The 23,236-nt window shown below is 41.7% G+C and overlaps 1 protein-coding gene across 1 annotated transcript in view; it reads left to right on the top strand.

Moving 5' to 3' along the window:
- LOC113249757 (cytochrome P450 3A12-like) overlaps positions 1-21,916 on the top strand; it is a 35,918-nt gene extending 14,002 nt beyond the window's left edge. Inside the window, exons 5-13 of the mRNA XM_048224738.2 lie at positions 4,724-4,837; positions 5,087-5,175; positions 6,461-6,609; positions 11,670-11,797; positions 12,855-12,921; positions 16,034-16,194; positions 17,858-18,084; positions 20,379-20,541; positions 21,702-21,916. Of these exons, the coding sequence (XP_048080695.1) occupies positions 4,724-4,837; positions 5,087-5,175; positions 6,461-6,609; positions 11,670-11,797; positions 12,855-12,921; positions 16,034-16,194; positions 17,858-18,084; positions 20,379-20,541; positions 21,702-21,797 (1,194 nt within the window). The 3' untranslated portion in view covers positions 21,798-21,916. The remainder of the gene's footprint in view (positions 1-4,723; positions 4,838-5,086; positions 5,176-6,460; positions 6,610-11,669; positions 11,798-12,854; positions 12,922-16,033; positions 16,195-17,857; positions 18,085-20,378; positions 20,542-21,701) is intronic.
- The last annotated feature ends 1,320 nt before the right edge of the window (positions 21,917-23,236 follow it).

Here is a 23,236-nt window from a genome sequence, read left to right as displayed (position 1 = left end):
CCAACCCTTTCTCTCATTCCAGGTCTGTGTAGGCAGGTCTGACGTAATTCTGATAACTTTGCCTTGGTACGTGAGAAATTTCTTTGCCCTGGCCCTTTCAATACTGTATCCTTGGATCTAATATTTGAGAAATGCACTATGATGTGACGTGGTATAGGTTTGTTGTGGTTGAGCTTCGGAGGGGTCCTCTCTGCCTCTTGGACACGAGTGTTTGTTTCTCTTGCTAGATTAGGGAAGTTTTCAGCTACAATTTGTTCAAATATCTCTTCTAGACCTCTGTTTTTCTCTACCCCCTCGGGGATGCCGATGATTCTGACATTGAAACGTTTCATTGAGTCAGTAATCTCCCGTAACCTACATTCTTGAGCGTGGATTTTTTTGACTCCAGCTTCTATTTTCGTTTTTTCTTCTACTAACCCATCCTCCAATTCGCTGATACGTCCCTCTGCCTCATTTACCCTGGCTGTCAGAGCCTCTAGTTTTCAGTGCATTTGGCTCATAAAATTTTTAATTTCTGCCAGATTCGCTCTCATTTCTGCCCTTAGAGATTCTATATTCTCATTAACATTTTCGTTAATACTTTTTTCAAGTCTACACATCATCTTGACCATTGTTACTCTGAATTCCATTTCTGATAATTTGGTTATATCCATATCCATTAGTTTTTTGGCAGAGGCCACAGTCTCATTGTCTTTTCTTTGCTGGGGGGTTTTCTCCTTCTCGTCATTCTGATGAGGAGAGGTTGCGGGGTTGTCCAGAGCCCAAATTATTGCCCGGGACCCAGGCCGTGCGCCCTTGTTTTATAGGGATCTTAGGGATGTATGCTTCTTGATTTTTCAGCCTGCCTTCTGGGGGAGGGGCCTGCCGCGCCGATGCTCAGGCAACCCAGTTTGGGTAGAGTCTCCGTGTCCCCTGTGAGGGGGGATGGGGATGGGCACACTGTGAGCCGGTATTTCCAGGCTTTTGTTCTCTGGCGGCTTTCCCTGGGGACTTGCTGTGTCTCTTCTGAGAGGCAGAGCAGCAGTGGCTGAATCTCAGCCTCTGTTTCAGAACAGAGGGATCATGGACCGTTCTCTACTGATGTTCTGGCCACTTTAACTCTGTTTCTGTTGGTGCTACTCAACCCTGCAGCGTCCTGGGATGTGCGCCCCACACCCGGAGTCCCAGCCCTCGCTTCCAGGGCTGGTGCATCTCTGTCCTTTTTGTTTCTAACACTGCCAGCCGCCAGCCGCCCCCGTGCGCTCCTGGAGCTCCCGGTCTCAGTCTGGTTCCAGTGAGCACACCGGAGCTCCATTTTAGTCTGGTGACGCGCGATGCCCTGCTCACGGTCTCAGTCTGCTCTCTCTCGGGTGCCGGTCCGCGAGTCCCCCGCTCCCCCGTGCAGGTGGCTACCGCTTCCTGGCTCCCGAACGTGGTGGCTCCCTCCCCCTTCCGTTTATCTTCTGATATCTGTGCACGGTTTCACCACTCCCTGCTTCGTACCTCAATACTCAGAGCTGGAGATGTTCATTTGTAGAGATCCAGATGTATCTTCCTGCATCTCAGGCTGATTCCATGGATGTTCAGGCTGGTCTGGTACCTATCCCACTCGACTCAGGGGACCGGCTGAAAAAGGGGTCCCCTACTCCTCTGCCATCTTACCTCCTCCCTCCCCTGGGTAAAGTATTCTTAGTTGGTATTTTTTTTTTCTAGCACTTCAAATAAATCACCCACTCTTCTGCTTTTTTTTTTTTTTTTTTTTTTTTTTTTGCTGAGGAATCCACTGATAGCTCCAAGGTGTTCCCTTGTATCTAATGAGCTCCTTTTCTCTTGCTGCTTTCAAGACTTTTTCTTTGGGTTTAATTTTTGACAGTTTTATTATAATGTCTCTTGGAGAAGTCTTTTTCAGATTCAGTCTTATTGATTGAATGTCCCAAGATTTCATACATTTCCCTAGGTTTGGGAACTGTTCAGCCATCGTTTGTTTAAGTAAGCATTCTGCCCACTTCTCTCTTCACTACTGGGACTCCCATAATATGAATATTGTTTCACTTGATGGTGTCCTGTAAGCCTGTAAGCTTTTTTCCCCAGTCTGACTGTATCCCACTCAGACTTGATAATTTAAATAATCCAGGAGGGCATAGTTGGTTCAGGCAGCTGGAGTCTGCATATGTGAAAACCTCTGGGACGATCAGCAGCAGACTCTTAGAGGGTGCACAGTGCTGGGCTGGCTGTGGGTTCCTCAGCAGCAAAGCCTGCTCGAGACTTCTGCAGAGCAGGACACAGAGAAACACGGTCACTCATGTCACATGGCTGATACTGGTAGTCCTGCCCTTCTTTGTTCCTGGCTGTGTCTAGATGTGTCAGCCATGCCAGTCTGTGGGAGGTTTGAAACCAAAACAGGTCATTTGTGCCATGCCCCGAAGGGCTGAGGCTCATGGTTGCTCACCCTTTCGCTGTTCCCCAGGAAGGGGACCTATCTCAGGTCAGGGAGTGTCCTCTTGGTGCTGAGCAGTGCTGACCTGGGGCATGGGGTGATGAAATTTTCTCCTTACTTTTCTTGTACAGTTATTCTCAAGAGTTTTGCTCCACTGTGCTGTTGAAGCTTCTTAAATGGACTCCTAAGCTCTTAGGCCTATTTTTGTTTGTGGATAGCTTTCTAATTGTTGTTTGTGGGATGAGAGAGACTGGAGTGTCTGTTCCATCATCTTAGCGATATAATATCAGTCTTTCCTCACTGAGGAGATGTTATTTTTAAAGTTTTTAGATACTCGTTCTTAAGTTGAGGAACTTTTCCTCTCTTCCTAGTTTGTGAGTTTTTATCATGAAATGGTGTTAGAGGTATTGACTGTATTTTTTTATTTTTATTTTATCGTAATTAAAAATTTTTGGGGGGGACGCCTGGGTGGCTCAGTCGGTTGAGCATCTGCCTTTGGCTCATGTCATGATCCTGGAGTCCTGGGATCCAGTTCTGCATTGGGCTCCTTGCTCAGTGGGGAGCCTGCTTTTCCCTCTTCCTGCCAGTCCACCTGCTTGTGTTTTCTCTCTCTCTCTCTGACAAATAAATAAAATCTTAAAAAATTTTTAAAATTTAGATTCAATTTAATTAACATATATTGTGTTATTAGTTTCAGAGTTAGAATTCAGTGATTCAATAGTTGCATACAACACCCAGTGCCCATTACATGAAGTGCCCTCCTTAATACCCATCACCCAGTTCCCAATCCCCTCACCCCGTCCCCACCAGCAGCTTTCAGTTTGTTCCCAATAGTTAAGAATGCCTTACGTTTGCCTCCCTCTCTGTTTCCCTCTTACTTTTTTTTTCCTTCCCTTCTCCTATGTTCATCTGTTTTGTTTTGTTTTTTAAGATTTTATTTATTTATTTGACAGAGAGAAAGAGTGAGAGAGCACAAGCAGTGGGACAAGCAGAGGTAGAGGGAGAAGCAGGCTCCCCACTGAGCAGGGAGCCTGATGTGGGACTCAATCCCAGGACCCTGGGATGATGACCTGAGCCACCCAAGTGCCCCTGTTTTGTTTCTTAAATTCCACATAAATTCATATGGTACTTGTCTTTCTCTGACTGACTTATTTCGCTTAGTGTAATAGCCTCCAGTCCCATCCATGTTGTTGCAAATGGCAAGATTTCATTCTTTTTGATGGCTGAGTAATATTCCATCGTATGTGTGTGTGTGTGTGTGTGTGTGTGTGTGTGTGTGTATACGTGTATCAAGTCTTCATTATCCATTCATCTGTCATGGACATCTGGGCTCTTTCAGTGTTTTGGCAATTGTGGACATTGCTGCTCTAAACATTGGGGTGCATGTGTCCCTTCAACTCACTATGTTTGTATCCTTCTGATAAATACCTAGTAGTCCAATGGCTGGGTTGTAGTGTAGCTCTATTCTTAAATTTTTGAGGAACCTTCATACTGTTTTCCAGAGTGACTGCACCAGTTTGCATTTCCACCAACAGTGTAAGAGGGCTCCCTTTCTCTGCATCCTTGCCAACATCTGTTGTTGCCTAAGTTGTTAACTTTAGCCATGGAGATGTCCATTTTAAAACAAAATACAGATTTGGAAAATGGAAGAAATATTCAAATTGGTTGGCTTGCTAGGCCAATCCCAAGATGAGAAATAGAATTATTTCTGCCTTTTTCCTTATGTCCCTTTGGTGAAAATACAGGGGAAAGAGATTTCCATGTTACTGCATCATTTCTTCACAAGAGCAAATAGATTCCTAATCTTTTTAGTGTTAACTACAATGTTTTGGGTTTTTTTTAATCACCATATCAAGACATCCATTTTTCGAGTTTCTCATGCTGTGGATATATGTACAGGCAGAACGGGTGTGAGGCAACATACAGTTTGCCAGGGTATCTGGCTGCCTTCCACCAATTCAATTCTACTCTGCACAGCTGAGGAGAATGTACTAAGTGTTAATCCTGTGTATTCCCCTGGAGGAGTAGTTTCCCTGACAGATTTTCCCATACCACATTTACGTTGAAAAGGAAATGGAGTATAAAGGCTACAAAGCACATCAGGTGGCTGGATGTGTCCTCAGCCTTGCGGGAGGCTAGCCATTTGGGATAAGTATCTGTTAATCACCCACCATAGGGCCTACTACTAGGTTGATAATCACTTAATATTTGTTGAATAATTTCTGCCTGTTTAACAAATTTTCCACAATCTTTGAGACCTCCAAAACTTATGTAGGGCAAATTGTGGGTTTTTTTTTTTGACTCTAGTCCATTGGTCCAACGGGATTTATGAAAAGTGCAATCTCTTTGTCTGAGGATGAAGAATGGAAGAGAATACGAACATTGCTATCTCCAACCTTCACTAGCGGAAAGCTCAAGGAGGTAAGAAAAGAAGAGTTTCAATTAGAAAGTTAAGGAATACATTGGGGGCTGATGGAAAATAAGATCAAAGTCCATCTCTAAGGGGTAGTCTGCTGAATTCGGGCTTCCTAAAAATGGTCTTTTCATGTCCTACAAGAGATACGATAAGATTTGTTATTACAAATCATTGTTCCATGCTTGTGAAAGCCACATCATTCTAGGACTTGATTCTCAGACTTAACTTCAGGTGGTGGTGTATTTTGTGTGTAGATGTTCCCCATCATTGGCCAGTATGGAGATGTGTTGGTGAGGAACCTGAGGAAGGAGGCAGAGAAAGGCAACCACGTCATGTTGAAAGAGTAAGTAGGAGCGGGGCTGCTGGGATTCCTGCTCTGTCACAACGCTTTCCAGCTGCTGCCACAGAGCCAAATTCCCACTGTTGAGTTTCTCCAGCGAAGCAGCTGAAGTACGCATGTGGTGTTACAACTCCAGTGGGCCAGCCAAGACGAGGTAGCTCGCCTAATAAGGCAGGGCAGCCAGGAGAGAAAGGGTGTTGTTTGGGTACATGAGGCAGGATTACTTTATCTGCTTAATTGTCACCTTGGATATTCTGGAAGACAAAAATACATGCTTGAAAAAAAGAAACATGATTGTACCAAATCTGTGAATGTTGAGAGTATGGAATGGTGGGAGGGGAAGGTGGGTGGGGCAGGACACTAACATGTGGAAGTTGGAACAACGTAAGCCCCTTCCTGATTTTGTTGAGAATATTAGCAAAACACTAAATATTAATTCTTATGACCAGCTGTCCTTCTTCCAATCTCAAAAGAGACAAGGCCTTGCTCATGGGATGGGAGGGAGACATTACATTATAAACACACACACACGCACACACACACGCACACACACACACACTGTCCTGGGAAAACTACTGGCATGTAATCACTTAGCTATGGCATCCCCTAAATCAATTTTGGTGTGATTTAATATATATTTTTAAACTAGGAACATTCTTAGTTCTTACATTTTCCAGAAATGAGTGAGTTCTCCGGGCAATCTCAGATCACTGGAGATGAGATAGAGTGGGTCTTTCAGAAGACTTAGCAGGGGTGTGGAGAAGGGATGGTGTTCCTGGCAGCACAGAACAGGGTGTTGGTGTTCTGTCATGTGTTGAAGAGGAATCAGCTCCGAGCATAGATACTGTGGCGAGAGAAGAACCAGATCAATTTCACCTTTCTTGACTCCCTGAGGAAGGGTTAATTAGTCCAGCATCTGTCCTGCTCAGACACAGTGCTTCTCCGCCTTCTACTGCCCATACTCACAACACACTACTGTAATTTGTCCAACTTTGGGTCTCTATCCCTCCATGGCTGAGCTCCTTGAGCTCAGAGGTGTTTCTAACATGTGATAGTGTCCCCATGACCCCTAGCACAAGGCCAGCTGCATCAGTGGCACCTCATGAGCACCTCATGAGGGAGTGTGATGGCATATAGACTCTTCAGATGATCCAGCAGGTGGTTCTGAAAGTGTGGCTCTTGTCTTGCCTGGACATTGTAATCTACATGCATCTCTTGCTTCATGTGTTGAATAAGGATAGTAAAGAGGTGCTGGTTTTAATTATCCATGTCTTTGTTTCTCTCACAGCATCTTTGGGGCCTACAGCATGGATGTGATTACTAGCACATCATTTGGAGTGAACATTGATTCCCTCAACAACCCACAAGATCCTTTTGTAGAAAATATTAAGAAGCTCTTAAAATTTGATTTCTTTGATCCATTTTTGTTCTCAATATGTACGTACAGTACCATTTTTCTTTTTCTCCTCTCATCCCTTTTTTACCCTTCCTTCCTTCCTCCCTCAATTCTTCCCTTCCTACCTTTCTACAACAATTTTACTGAGATACAACTTTATATAACATATATGTCCCTCTTTTAAAATGTACAGTTCAATTTTTATGGTCTGAGTGTTCATTGTCCAAGGAATGAATAATTGAAATATGGTATGGATATACCATGGAATCTTATTCAACCATAAAAATGAAAGGACATTCTGTATTTGGACAACATGGTTGGATCCCAAGGGCATTATGATGAATGAAATGAGTCAGAGAAAGACAAATACTGTATGAGCTCAATAACATGTGGAATAAAAAAAAACAATACAAGAAACAAAGTCATACAAAGAGGAGATCAGATTTGTGGTTATCAGAAGCAGGGGTTGTGGGGTGGTACTTCAATGAAGATGATCTAACGTACACACTTTCAGTTACAAGTTAGATGGGTACTGGACTGGTAAATACAACATGATGACTATAGTTAGCACCGCTGTATGAGGTGTTTGTAAATTACCAAAAGAGTAGATTGTAGAAGTTCTCATAATGGCGGAAAACTTTGTTTTTATAACTGTATGAGATGATGGATGTTAACTAGTCTTATTGTGGTAACCATTTTGTATATATGTATGTCGAGTATGTGCAGTACACCGTCTCACATACAGTCCTGTATGTCTGTTGTAACTCAAGGAAACGGAAAACTCTGCTTGGTGCATTCAAGGATATGCGCAATTTTTACTGCAGTCAATTGTTGGAATATTGTCATCAACACAGAAATCCTGTACTTTTTTACTATCACTTCCCACTTTCTTTAGCCCTAAGCAACCACTAATCCTTTCTGTCTTAATAGATTTGCCTCTTCTGAACTCTTCATACAGATAGAATCATATAACATGTGATCTTTGTGATTCCTTTCCTTCATTAGCATAATGTTTTCAAGGTTCATCTGTGTTGCACCATGCATCAGAACGTTCTTTTTATGGCCAATTAATATTCCATTATATGGACATATTGCATTTTGTTTATCGTTTGATCATTTGGTGGACATTTGGGCTGTTTCCAACTCTTGGCTATTATGAATAGTGCTACCATCCACATTCATGCCCAGGTTTTTGTTAGAATACCTGTTTTCAATTCTTTTGGGTATATAATCAGAGGTGGAATTGTGAAGTAACTTTGCTATGTCTGTACAATGTTTTTCATTGTAACTTGCTATGTTGCTAAGATACAGTGTGTTTAATTTAATAAGGAACTGCCACACTTTTCTCTACAATAGCTCTACCATTTCACATTCCCACCAGAAAGTATGAAGGTTCCAGTTTCTGCCCATCCTTGGCACATTTGGTCTACACTTGTCTACTTTTTTGATGATGGCCACCTTAATGGGTGTGAAGGGTATTATGGTTTTGTTTTGCATTTCTTTAATGGCTAGTGGGGTTGAACAACTTTTTATACATTTGTTGTCTATTTCATAACTTTAGATAAATTCTTGCCCTTTATAGTGCAGTTGTTCATCTGTTTTTGAGTTGTAAGAATTCTCTGTATCTTCTAGACAAAAGTCCCTTATCAGATGTATGATTTGCAATTTTTTCCCCATTCTGTAGGTGTATTTTTGCTTTCTTCATAGTGTTCTTTGCAGCACAAAATTTTTAATTTTGATGATATATGATGTATGTATTTCTCCCTTTGTTGTCTATGATTTTACTGTCATATTTAAGAATTTCTTGTAAAATCTGAGGTTACGTGACTTGTCCCAACACCATTTATTGAAAAGACTATTTTTATTCCATTGAATGGTATTGGAAACCTTCTCAAAATTCAGTTGACCATAAACACATGGGTATAATTTTGGACTCCAAATTCAATTCCATTGATCTATATGTCTTTCCTTATGTCTGGACCACTGTCTTGATCATTATAGCTTTGTGGTAAGTTTTGAAACTGGAAGTTGGAGTTCTACAATTTTATTCTTCTTTATTTCAAGATTGTTTTGGCCATTCTAGGTTCCTTACAATTCCATATGAATTTTATTTTATTTTATTTTATTTTTAAGATTTATTTATTTATTTGACAGTGAGAGAGACAGCCAGCGAGAGAGGGAACACAAGCAGGGAGAGTGGGAGAGGAAGAAGCAGGCTCCCAGTGGAGGAGCCCGATGTGGGGCTCGATCCCAGGACTCTGGGTTCATGTCCTGAGCCGAAGGCAGACGCTTAATGTCTGAGCCACCCAGGCACCCCTGAATTTTAAATTCAGTATGTCAGTTTCTACAAAGAAGCCAACTAGGATTCTGATAGGGAATGCATTAATCTGTAGATCAGCTCTAGGAGTACTGCCATCTTGACAACATGAAATTCTAATCCATGATCATTAGATGTTTTTCCATTTACATAGATCTTCTTTATTTCAACAATATTTGTGGTTTTCAGAGTATAGCACTTCTTTTGTTAAAGCTATTCCAAATTTCCCAATTAAACCATTTGGCTCTCAGCTTATATTTGTGGGGAGATATCAATAAATACATTTCCTTGTTATTAAAAAAAAAAGCTATTCCTAGGTATTCTTCTCCTTGATGCTATTGTAAAGAAGTTATATTCTTAATTTCACTTGGATTTTTTATTGCAGTGTATGAAATACAATTGATTTTGTATGTTGATCTTGAATCGGAAACTCTGCTAAACTGGTTTATTTGTTCCAATAGACTTCTATTACATTCCTTCAGATTTTCTATGTATAACATTATGTTGCCTGATAATAGAGATGCTTTTACTCTTTATTTCCTCTATGAATAACTTCTGTTTCTTTTTTCTTCCTTCCTCCTTCCCTCTATTCCCTCCTCCCTCCCTCCCTTCCTCTTCCTTCCTTCCTTCCTTCCTTCCTTCCTTCCTTCCTTCCTTCCTTCCTTCCTCCCTCCCTCCCTCCCTTCCTCTCTCTTTCTTTCTTTCTTTCTTTCTTTCTTTCTTTCTTTCTTTCTTTCTCTCCTTCCTTCCTTCTTTTCTTTCTTTCTTTCTTTCTTTCTTTCTTTCTTTCTTTCTTTCCTCTTTCTTTCTTTTTTCTTTCTCCCTCCCTCCCTCTCTCCCTCCCTCTTTCATTCATTCATTCATTCCTTCATTCTTTCTTTCTTTCTTTGGCCTACATTTCCTGGCTAGAACTTCTAGTACAATGTTGAATAGAAGTGGGTGATAGACACATCCTTGTTTTCTTTAATCTTAGGGGAAAGTGTCCAGTTTGCATCCATTAGTGTGTTAGTTATGAGTTTTTGTAGATGCCCTTTATCAGGTTGAGGATATTCCTTTCTGCTCCTAGTTTGTTGAGTGTTCTTATTGCTAAATGGTGTTGGGTTTTTGTCAAATACTTTCTCTGCCTGTATTGAGATGACCATGTGGTTTTTAAAAGATTTTTTGTTGTTATATAGTATTACATAACCTGGAATTGCTGGGATAAACCTCTCTTGGTTATGATCTATCCTTCTTTTGATATGTTGCTAGGTCCAGTCTGCTAGTATTTTGTTGAAGATTTGTGCATCCGTGTCATCAGATACGTTGGTCTGTAGTTTTCTTATTCTGTGATATCATCGTCTGGTTTTAGTATCAGGGTAATATAGGCCAGGTAGAATGAGTTTGGAAGTGTTCCTACCTCCTCTATTTTTTGGAGGCATTTGTTCAAAATTGGTGTTGATTGCACTTTAAATATTTGCTAGAACTTGCCTGAGAAACCATCGGGGCTGAGCTTGTTTTTGTCAGTAGTTTCTTCACTACTAACTCAGTCTTTTCATTTGTCTTTCAGATTGCCTGTGGTTTTTTTTAATGTCACTTTCTAGTTTATCTTTTTCTAAGAATTTTTCCACTTCACTTAGTTTATTGGCATTCAGTTGTTCGTAGTATTCCCCGTAGTCCTTTTTATTTTCGTAATGTCCACAGTAATCTCCTCCTTCACTTCTGATCATAGTAATTGGAATCTCTTCTCCTTTTTGCTTGGTCAGTCTAGCCAAAGGTCTTTTGAAAGAATCGGCTTTGCTTTCTTTGAAGTTTCTCTTGTTTTTTATTCTCTTATTTCCTAAATTTCTGCTGTTGTCTGTATTATGTGCTTCCTTCTGCATGCTTTTGGATTGGTGTGCCCTTGTATTTTTGGCATCTTTTTTGACATAAAGCTAAGTCATTGATTTGAAATCTTGGTTCTTTTTAAAGGTAGGCATATATAATGAAAACCTTTTTTTCTGGTCATTGCTGTTGCTACATCCCATGAGTTTTGGTATGTGGTTTCTTCATTTTTGTATTCTCCAAGTAACTCTAAAGTGCCCTTTTGATTTTTTTTTAAGATTTTATTTATTTATTTGACAGAGAGAGAGAGAGCCAGTGAGAGAGGGAACACAAGCAGGGGGAGTGGGAGAGGAAGAAGCAGGCTCCCAGCGAAGCAGGGAGCCCGATGCGGGGCTTGAACCCAGGACCCTGGGATCACACCTTGAGCCAAAGGCTGACGCTTAATGAGTGAGCCACTCAGGCACCCCTAAAGTGCCCTTTTGATTTCTTTTCTACTGACAGGCTGTATAGGAGCATATTGTGTAATTTCCACAGATTTGTGGGTTTTCCGTGTTGTTTGTGTTCCTGTTTTCTAATTTTACTCCATTGTAATTGAAGGCATACTACGTATTATTTCCATCCTGACACAATTTCTTAAACAGCATGATTAATTAAAGTAGCATATTATGGTCTGGTGTTTCCAAAGAAACTCTGGTCCAAAAATAAAAGGCTAAGAGATCCAGGAATGTAATCCTGTTCCTTTGGTCACTTCAAAGATGTGCCAGGAGACACTGATCTGACTGCGCTAGTGGTGGCCCGTATGTGTGACTTGCTCTGGCTCAGCCATTGGCTTGCAAGTTCGAGTAAAGGTCATAGAGGGAATAACTCCTGATATGAATGAATCCTGGTGTCTTTTAGTCCTCAGGTTGGTAGACCAAATTGTAATTGCTCCCAGAAAATTTTGCATTTCCACTGTTATTTCCATTGTTTTGTTTTTCCTTGCAGTACTGTTTCCATTCCTTACCCCAGTTTTTGAAATATTAAATATCTGCCTATTTCCAAAGAAAGTTACTGATTTTTTCACAAAATCTATAAAAAGGATGAAGGAAAGTCGCCTCAAAGATAAACAAAAGGTAAATCTGTGGTGGTTACATGTGCACGTTCCCTTCTGATCTTTCACTGAGCTGGATACATTTGACGTGCACACTTCTAAGTATGATTTAATGGTAGGTAGGGAACTCTAGGGTTTAGAGCAGGAGATTTCTAACATTTCAGAGAGAATGAAGAAGGTGGAGGTCAGGGAAGGAGATAAGAAGATGAGTCAGAGAGACAATGTTTAAAATTTAAGAATAAGCATGCCAATGAGTATGTCAGTGCATAAACTTTGGTGAGAGAAAAACTGCGACTTCCCTTCAGTAAGTTGTCAAAACATAAAAATTACTGTGTAAAATCATTTTCCTGGTAGTATGATTTTGGCAGATATTACACTGGCAAAGGATCCCTTCAATTCTAAGCCTCTTTTCTTATACATTCGCTCGTGGAATTTCCCCTCAGGCACCTGGTCATGTTAAATTTGAGCCTGTCATAGTCTAGAGTGTGCAGGTGTCTTCTTTGGGTACTGAGGCTGCAAGCTGGCTGAGCAGGCTTTGCCTTCCTGAGGCCTGGTGGGCAGCACTAGGATGTGTGTAGGACAGGGAGACAGGGCTGGGTAGCCCAGGATGTCTCTGAAGATTGTGCAGAGTTCTGGGAGGGTGGGGCATTCGAAGCTGCCCGTGGACTGTGCAGAGGTCAGGAGATTGGTCTATGTGGCCATTCATTAAGAATTAAGGCTGGAAAAACAAAAGGACTGAAGTCAGGGACTTTCTCCTGAGCAGTAGGTATGACAGGAGAGGGACCAGGCACCTCTTGGGCCAGGAAGTTGTGTTCAAAGACCAGAGAAGCTGAGGATCAGAGAGAGCAAGAACCAAAAAGCAGTGGGACGTAATGGCTGGATTCCTGCATGAGAAATATCGTGCTCTTCAAGATTTGTAGCTGGACATTTTTGTTCACTTTTGCCTCTGGCAACACTAGTTAAACTTCTGGATGTGAAGGGGCCATATTCTCAGGAGAGAAGTTAGATGCTGCACCCCTGATTTACTTCTGACTTCACAAGTGACTTTTTGTCATTGAAATGTCTCTTTCTGTTTCCAGCACCGAGTGGATTTTCTTCAGCTGATGATTAACTCCCAGAATTCCAAAGAAATGGACACCCATAAAGGTAAGCAAGGAGAGCTTCAGATGGCCTTAATGGGGTGGCTCAGAGATAGGGGGTGGTTCTGAGATATGGAGGGAGATTTTTAGCAGATGGAATATCAGAAAATCGAAGAAAGACACACGTTCAGATACAAATGGTAGCCAGAGCATTTTCCAGAAGAACAAAGCCACAGTTTGTTCAAAGCTTAAAGGGTAATGATAGACAAAGCAGTCAGTGGTCTGCCATATGGGAGCTTGTTTGCAATGTCAATCCCCCATCCTAATCGAGACCCACTGAATCAGAACCTCAGTCTGGAAATTCACGTCAAAGCTTCATCACATCAGGAGGCCCCAGGCCCCAGTGTAGGTGACCTTCACTTGGAACACTTGGTTAAACTTGTGTTCACTGGCTTAATCTACTGCAAGGTTTTTCCCTTTGTAATTAAGAAATAACTGGTACCGAATGCCTTTGTGATGTGTACATCTTACATATTTCTCTTTAACATGTCACCTACTACTTTGATCATCCATGGATAATATTTGACTAAAACCATAATTAGTATGATGGTTGCAAAATGATGACTTTCTACTTCCACCATTCCTTCTACATTTGGAGTGATAGCCCATCGTTAGGGTGAACTTTCCATTAATCATCATTATTGTATTTGTTTATTTATATATGTCAATACAATCTCAATATTACTAACTTAGTCTCTTAAATTGTTTTTCTTTTAATTTAGATGATCAATTCTCTCAGGTTTGTCTTCTAGAAGCCATTTCAAGTGGGATCCTGCGTCCTTTCTTTCTTTCTTCTTCTTTTTTTGTTTTCTATAGACTTTAGTTTTATAGCAGTTTTATGTTTGCTGTAAATTTGAGTGAAAGACACAGAGATTTATCCCATACTTCTGTCCCAGCTACATACAGCATCTCCTACTATCAAAATCCCCCCAGATGTGGTAATTTTGTTACGATCAGTGTCCCTACAATTACATATTAGTATCACCCCAAATCCATAGTTTACATTACAGTTCACCCTTGGTGTTGTATATGAACTGGGTTTAGACATATGTGTGATGATGATAATAATGTATATCCACCATTATAGCACATAGTGTATTCTGTATACTTTTTCCATCTTGTTTTCTGAGCAGTTCCTTGCATTCTGGTGTGAGACATCCGGTTTCTCTGCTGCTTCCTTGACGAGCCGTGGAATCAGCATTTCTCTAAGTAGCTCTGTTTCCTTTTAGTGAGAATGGTATTTAGGAACCAAAATCTGGGATTTAGGAGCGCTCATTTCTACGAGGGTTTCTTTGCATCTATTTCCTCTCAGTGGGTCAAGCAAAGAACATCAAATATATTTACACAGGACTGATCAACATAAATATATCTATCTCCATAACCAGTGATGTAATTAAGGTCTCTGCATCTGAAAGAAAAAAGGAGTCTTGATTTATAGTTGTTTCTCTGACAGAAATATTCCCATCGTGGTTAATTTCAAGCTGTCTATGGTTTGACAACCAACTCGCAAAATTCTTGAATATATAACAGTTTATTCTAGAGAAAAAAGATGGGCTTACTCTATCACACCACTATATAGAATACATAATATATATTATATGTATATGTATATGTATATGTATCTATAACTATGTCTACTTCTATTCTATCTATGTAACTCTCTCTCTAGTTCTACTACTTTCTGTGAGGAAGGAAATATTCTATGTATGCTTGGTTCTGTACAGATTCACTACACACATGTGTTTATTGAGCACTTGACATGTGGCCAGTGTCACTGAAAATTGGAATCTTACATGGAATTTAGTATACCTAAGTACAACTTAAATATAAATAGCCACATCTGGCAAGAGGCTACCTTATTGGACAGCACAGTTCTAAACTTTGATTATCATGGGGTTCAGGGTAATCGAGGGCAAGAATTTGATAGTTAAATTTATCCACAACAGCATCACAGAAAGAATGACTGGGAAATCAGAGCTCTATAGACCTTTTTTTACACTTTTTTATTGTTTTTAGTTGTGAATTACATGTTTGTGGCAGGCACCGTGTTCATTTCAGTGCTTAAGTATCTAAATGTCCTGATACAGTTCTGATCAAAGAGATTAGAGCATGACCATACAGAGTTTCTGCCAGGAGAAAATCAAAGGAGAGAACAACTTATATTCAGAGTGGGGCCGTTCACTAAGGAAGGTGACTTTGAGGCCATGATTGAATAGGCATTGCTAATTCCATTCACTGGATTCAGTTTGTCTCTATTTCTTGCTGGCCAGTACCCTGCTATTGACACATTCCTTCTTCTGCTCCTTTAATGGCATGAATTATCCTGGTTCAATCACCACTCTTCTCGCTTTGTCTGTGTCGTAGTTTCTGTACATATCAGAGGTCATCCACTTGAGAAGTTGTGAGCCAGGTCTTCTATTAGACCTTGGAAAGGTATAATCTGTGCTTCTCAAGCTAGGTTGTGCACACAAATCACCACATCTCATGGAAGGTCAGATTTTGATCTGATAGTTCTAGGGTGAAGTTTGAGATTCTGCATTTCTAATGAGCTTCCATGTGCTGCCGATCCCGCACTTTGAGCAGCAAGAGTTTATCTGTAGCCCAATTGTGTTCTCTTAAGTTCCCGCAACTATGTTTAGATGAACGATCATTCATTTTTCCTGGCCATCAAGCCTTAGCATTGCAAACTCTCTAAAGAAATTTAAGTTCCATTTTAGCTGGAAGGATTTAAACTTTCCTGGGGGAGAAAGCTATCCCATGTGACTTAGGACTGAAGTCCTTTTAGGATTCTCCGAAGGACGTACTAATAACTCTGTGTACTTTAGACAGAAATGCCATCTCCTGAAATTACCTATGTGTGTTGGTGGGGAGCATGGCATGAGCAGGAGCAGATGGCCAAGAATAGTTTAGACCATGGGAATAACCAGATCAAGACAACTTCTGGCTTTTCTGGGTCTGTAAGATAGACATCAGAGTGCAAACCACTGTGAATTTGATTCTGAATTGCTTTTACATATTCCCTGCAAGGGAATTGGGAGTTTCAAATAGATTTCTATCACCTAAACTGTGATGTTTTGTATTCACCTGCTCTAGCTAAAATGTCATTCCTCTCCTTTTAGCTCTCTCTGATCTGGAGCTCGTGGCCCAATCTATTATCTTTATTTTTGCTGGCTATGAGACCACTAGCACTTCTCTTTCCTTCCTTGTGTATGAATTGGCCACTCACCCTGATGTCCAGCAGAAACTGCAGGAGGAGATTGATGCCACTTTCCCCAATAAGGTGAGTGGGTCATACCTGAGGAGGGAGTCAGAATAAGCTCGGTTATGTCTCAGTAACAGATTAGCCCTCAAACTGAGTGGGTTTTCATAAAAAGGTTTACTTCTAATTCGCATTTGCCTGTCCACCGTGGGCATAGTGGAGAATGGGGGTGAGTCTCTGCTTCATATAGTCATTTGGTGATACTGGGGAAAGAGGCTCCACTTTCTTGTACCTGCATTATCTGGAACTTGGGGACTAATTGTTGGCTGGGGAACAAGGAATTAGAGCATTGCTCACTTGCTTTTCAAATGGCCCTGAACTGACACACATCCCATCAATTCACAGCCCATTTGCAAAGTAGTTTCCCCTAAGTTCACATGGGCTGGGATCTATGGGGTTCATAGATGCCATTCATGGACATTGGGTGAGCAGAGAGTGTCTCTGCCACACACCCTATGTGTGTCAATTCTAATTATCTCCATGTAACAAGTCAGGAAACTGAGCTACAGAGAGACAACATAATGACCTTAGACTCGTACATAACTAGTGGTGAAGAAGCCAAGCAAGGAGCCCGGGTTCCAGGATCCTTACTGAACTCTTAACCTGTACAATGTTGTCTCTTAAATATAACACCAAGTGATAGGCACATATTGCCCACACTGTTTAGAGATCCCTGCCCAACCTGGAGTTCCCTACTTGTGAAGAGACCTGGCCTCTGGGGCTGGAGTGGCCTATTGGGCAAACAGTGAAACCCCAGACCAACAAGGAGGAGACCTTTCCAGCAACAGAGGGTGGGGCTGAGTATAGGGTTCTGATCCCCTATTGAACGTTCCATAGAACTGAAATTGTGTGTCCACATTTGGTAGCCTCCAATCCTACCCTTCTCTTGCCCTATTTGTGTTGAGAGGAACTGGTGTCTCCCCCAATTATTTATGGTTTTTATACAGTATAGTGTTTCTCTCTAAATACGGTGAATATAATTGAAACGCTAGGAAGCAGGATATTTCAACTAGAAGAGTTTGTGAGGCAGAGGGGATATTTCTTGTTGTATGTTCTTCCATGGTGCGGATGTGTGACTTCTGTTTTGAAAGGAAATGGTGATTTCAACATATTTTACTTAAGACTAAGGGTCATAGGGAAGGAAATATAAAATAAGATAAAAACAGAGGGAGGCAAACCATAAGAGACTCTCAAGTATAGGAAACAAACTGAGGGTTGCTGGAGGGGAGGGGATGGGGGATGGGGTTAATTGGGTGATAGTCATTAAGGAGGAGACCTGATGTAATGAGCACTGGGTGTTATATGCTACTAATGAATCATTAAATTCTACCCCTGAAACCGATAATATACTATATGTTAACTATATTGAATTAAAAAAAAAAGATTAAGGGTCACAGTCTTAGTCACTTTTGTTCACACGAGGAAGAAAAAGCACTACCTGGGAAGGATTTCAGGCCCTGTTTAGGGGATGGTCCCAGCAGTTTCCCCTTGTCATTACTAGTACACACATGTCAGTGGGCCGTCGAGCAGGTCAAAGGACATGGTAGACATTAAAATGTTCATAATGCCCTTTAACAAAATACATGATTCTTAGGTGTTCCTAAGACTTCAGTAGTAGTGTATAGAGTGAGTCGGATGTTGATCCCAAATCTCAATGTATCAAAATCTGTTTCTTTCCTTCCAGGCACTGCCCACTTACGATGCCCTTGCACAGATGGAATATCTGGACATGGTGTTGAATGAAACTCTCAGATTATACCCAATCGGTGGTAGACTTGAGAGGGTGTGTAAGAAAGATGTGGAAATCAGTGGTGTGTTCATTCCCAAAGGGACAGTGGTGATGGTGCCAGTCTTTACTCTTCACCGAGACCAGGATCTCTGGCCAGAGCCTGAGGAGTTCCGTCCTGAAAGGTATAGAGAACCCTGGAAAGGGGAACCCGCCCTCACATTGGAGGATATTCTGATATTTCCTTAGTATAGATGACAAGCATGTGGTTGTATAATTATTTATTTGTACATCTTTTTATTTTTAGAAGTATTTTTCTTATTACAAAATGATCATTGTTGTCAAACTTTTACAAACTGTAGTTGAGAAAAAAGAAAGTCATCACCAGTCACATACATCATTATTAATCATGTGATGTACGTCCTTGTGGATATTTTTCTATGCATATATAGATTACTGTAAGTTAGGATGTTATCAGTATCTTTTTTGAACTACTTACTTAATGTGACAGTAAGCTGTAAACAACATACCGTATTTGCGTTTGTGATTAGATGCATATACCAAGATATACTTAACCATTATCTTATTTAGGAAAACGGGACTTTTTTCTCATTAAGTTCTTTGCCCTCTCTAGCGCTCTGAATTTACTCCTCCCATTCTCACATTCCATCTTTGTAACCCTGGGCCACCGTTTCTGCTAGCTGTAGTGTGACAGCAGAGGCTGTGGAGCTGAGTCCACATCCCTGGCAGGAGGAGCGGCCTCCTGAGGATGGAGGTGTGCACAGGTCTTGTGCTGTCTGTGGCTGCAGACCTGTGCCAGCTCCCACCCCTCTCAGTACCTGGGGTTCATCCAAAGCAAGCTCTTCTGCTCTCTAGCTATGTGAGAGCTATCTAGCTTCTGATCATTCAGAGCAGAGTCTGGCTTTGGGTGCAGCTTGAATTCTGCTAAAGTCCATGCTTTCCTGTTTATTGTACTGGTGAGCAAAATTCGGATGAACTTTTTAGGGATCTAGACGTTTAGCCCCTGCTTCTAAGCTCCCTGATGGCAGAGCCCTCATCCTGTTGCGTGGTGTCCCTAGTGCTAGCAATGCACCTACACATAGTACTTGCTGAAAGAACTCAAAAATGACCAAGGCATCTGTTTTCTGGACCAGGAGACCTGATGGTTCCCACAAGCTCAGCATTTGCCTCTCCTGTCGCTTCTCAAATGGAAACCAGAGAGCACTCCTGGTACTTGTCTGTGATTCATTCAGTCATGAGAGGAAGTGCTTACCTGTGTGTGTCAAGGACTGTGCCAGGCAGTGTGGAATCCATGTATTGAACATGCCTATTATGGATAATTTTATTAAAACTTTTATTTATTTGAGAGAGAGAGACAGAGAGAGAGACAGGGAGACAAGGGTGGAGAAAGAGCACGAGTGGGTGGAGGGGCAGAGGGAGAGGGAGAAGCAGACTCCTTGCTGAGCAGGGAGCTCAATGTGGGGCTTGATCCCAGGACCCTGGGATCATGACCTGAGCTGAACACAGACACTTAACCAACTGAGCCACCCAGGTGCCCCTATTGTGGAGAATTTTTGACATATGCACAAGCATATTCTATAGACACAAGTCTATGAAATACTTTCATTGAATCTCTGTGTGCCCATCACCTGCCCAACAACCACTAACCTGTATCAGCTGCCCCATCCGCACACTGTTATAATTCCATATCTGTTTTCCATTTTACTTTAAAGCATATCATCTGTAAACATTCCACCATCTTCTCCATAATATAATGAGTTTTAAATAATACCTCACCACAATGCCATTATCACTTTCCCCAAATCCACGTTTCCTTGATATAAATATGGAGGAATTAATTTTGAATACAGTATACGTCAAACCTTCAAGGAATTTAGAGCGTTGGGGAACAGATAGACAAAAACTCAGTAATTATAGTGATTGTTCATATCTGTGAGTATGATTATAGTGGAGTAGCACCACGTGCCTATGTAAATCATCTGAAAATCTGTTCTGTGTAAGTGGTTGGGGTGGTCCTAGCAGGGAGGGTAGGGAAGTAAAGGGGAAAAAAATAATAATGTAAATCATGGGAGGCATTTCTCCTGCTTCCTTTGTCCGTGGATATATGGCAAACATCATTCGGTGGAGGCAGGATCCTACCTTTCCTTCAGTCAGGCTCGTTTCTTGCTTGCCTTTCAGAGTGTGAACATCTCACCACCATGAATATAATTCTAGTGTTGAAGATAAATCCTTGCAAAACCATTCACTTCATCTCTTCAACAACACTGAATGCTCCCATAGGGGAAGGGGTATCCAATGACCTGTAGCTTATAATTGTCACAGCAGAGTAAGCGTAGCAGGATTTCAGTAACTGGCCCATCAAAGTTTCCCATGTAGCCCTGGTTGAGAACCCCGAATATGTAGCTCTTGTGGTTTTTATGTTTTTCTAACTTGTTTCCAACATGTATGGTGGAACCAGGTTCAGTAAGAAGAACAAGGACAGCATAAATCCTTATATATACCTGCCTTTTGGAACTGGACCACGAAACTGCATTGGGATGAGGTTTGCGATCATGAACATGAAACTCGCCCTTGTCAGAGTCCTGCAGAACTTCTCCTTCAAACCTTGTAAAGAAACACAGGTCAGAGAGAGAACTTTCTGCAAAAGGAATGTTTCATTGTTTTTTTAAACTAGAGATATGGAATAGATGTGTGTGTGTGTGTGTGTGTGTGTGTATGGACTCATTTATGCTTAGTAATTTGTTCAATCAGCCAGAGAATCTATTTGGAGCCATCTGTGACCTTGAAGGGTCCTTCAGCTCTTGAGTGCCATGTCTGTGGTTTATGACCACCCAACCGTAAGGGTCATGTAGTCAATACAGTTCACGTGACATCATTATTCACAGACCTATGACCTTGGGCAGTGTTTTAGATTTCTTTCAAGTCTGCTGAAAAGAAGGGAACACGTTGTGCACAGTCATGTCATGCAGTGAAAACCATGATGTGACTTTTGAACGATGCTCTTCTCCAACACAACTTACAGACACTCTAGTGACCAGGGTTCTTAAACCCTCATTGTACATGGAACACTGTGTTTGTTAAAAATCCTGATGACCAGGTCATCTCAGACATTCTAACAGGATTCTAACAGAGCGTGGCTTTGAAAGTGCCCCCATGATTCTGAAGGGCCAGCAAAGTTGAGCATCAGTGGTGTGAAGCATGTCTGCCTGATGTGAAGGACGCCCAGGGTCCAGGCCATCCTGACTGCTTGGCCCCACCTTCTGCAAGCCTGACTCCAGTCTGGCTACGCTCCCTTCCATCCCAATCTGTCATCATGAATGGATATTTCCACGGCAGAGGTGACAGGATGAGTGGCAGGGTGGATGTCCATACGATAAAATGTGTAATAGACGCTCAGGATTCAACGTATAGAAAATTCAGTCTGGCGCTTCTCAAAATTCTTTGCCATAATGGCTAGGAACCTGTTTTAAATTTTAAACGCTCATCCTTTTCCCTTAAAATTAAAATCAAAAAAGAACACCAGCCAACATGAGTGTGTCTCCAGCCTGGTACAGAGTAAGTACTCAATGGATAATCTGTTGAAAGAGTGATGGATGAATGCTTCATGCTCCAGTCTTGACAGTTTACAGAGTAATTTTAAAGAATCAGAGATAGATGATTCTAAAAACAGTGTTTATATGTTTGTAATGGATTATTGTCCTTCATGTATCTTGCCTGCTTTGCTTCTGTGGTTGGAAGGGTTTCATTTGTTGGTTCTCATGTGCTTGTTTAACTGTTGCAGATCCCCCTGAAATTATATACTCAAGGGATAATTCAACCAGAAAAACCCATTGTTCTCAAGGTTGAGCCAAGAGATGGGAGTGTGAGTGGAGCCTGACTTTCCCTAAGGACTTCCCCTTTGTTCTTCAAGAAGCTGTATCCCAGATCACCAGAGACCTCAATTTCCTTTGTGAGTAAAACCCAGAAATAAAGATGAGCTTCATGTACTGCCCGTGACGGACGAGTAGGGATTCTGTACGTTCGTTAACTTTCTCCAGTGTCTGTGTGGAGCATTAGATATTGTGGAGAGTAAAGGAGGTGATAATAATTGCCAGAGATGTAGACTCAGCCTGTCTGGTTCACACAGGAGACCCCCAGTTAGTATCATCTACTCCCCTGAGCACTGATCAAGACTAAAACTTTCTCAACAATTTTATCAGCAAACTTTAATGGAGACAAGAATTACTGTGGTGACTGTGGCAGGAACATTTCTATCATATGTCTAATTTTGAATATTCTACATTAAATATCCCACTGAGCAAGTCAATGAGCATCACTTTGCAAAAGTATTAACTGATGGTTTCGTGCACAGTAAGGGGGATTCTGTAGAACGATGAATGAGAGCCAGTGACTGAACGTTTTGACCATCACAGTCACTGGGTGGATGGAGCTTGTTCAGATTTCCAGTGTGATATGTCAAGATACGTGAGAGTTAATCCACTGTGACTTTGCCCGTGGCTCAGAAAGTATATTCATAGTTTACTTCTACGGGTTTTGGAGCACGTGTTTTTTATAACTCTCGATTGAGGCACTTAGGATTATATGATTAGTTTTCATGTCCTCTGCCCTGATGTTCTGGTAGGCAGGGAACGTGCTTTCCCTTTGTGCTCCAGCCTCAGCTCCCAACTGTCCTGACACAGTGAACATCAAATCAGAGATGGTTGATTGGCCAGGTGATTGGACAGAAACGCTCAAAGCAGGTGTCCATTTCAGCTGGTATCAGGAGCTGCATAGGATTCTTCCTTTTCCTTCCCTCCCCTCCCCATCCCTTCTTTCCCTTCTCTACTCTTCCTTTGGCTCTCCTTCCTGGATAATTCAGTCCTAAAGCCATAGGTAGGGCACAGCCAGGTGGGCAGCCCCACACCAGGGGGGTCACAGTGACTCCAAGTTAGAGACTGAGTAGGGTGGGGAGGGTGTCCACATAGAGGAGCAGCCTGGCATGGGTGTGGGAGCCCAAGCTAGGTGAGAAAGTGCCCACACAGAGGGCTGGTCTGGGAGAGCCTCCAGAGCTGAACTACAGTGTGGAGAACCCAAGGAGCGTGGTGGGGGCATACATGAGTGTCAAGGGATGGACTGAGGGTTAGTTACATGAAGGGGGATTGATCAAATAAGTAAATATATTAAAGCTACATGGTTTCAGGAGTTTCTCGGTGTTTGAGAAGGGAGTCACTGATTTGGAAAGGGAGAAAGCCAAATGAAGCCTGTGTATTCAGAGACTGGAAGTGAGTGTGTCAGTGTAGTGTCATGCTTTCCGATGGCTAGATGGTAGATTGGTAG

The sequence above is a fragment of the Ursus arctos genome, unplaced genomic scaffold, assembly GCF_023065955.2.
Source record: "Ursus arctos isolate Adak ecotype North America unplaced genomic scaffold, UrsArc2.0 scaffold_2, whole genome shotgun sequence".
Lineage (NCBI taxonomy): Eukaryota > Metazoa > Chordata > Mammalia > Carnivora > Ursidae > Ursus > Ursus arctos.
The sequence above is the reverse complement of the archived record's forward strand: the minus strand, read 5'-3'. Positions and strand labels throughout refer to the sequence as shown.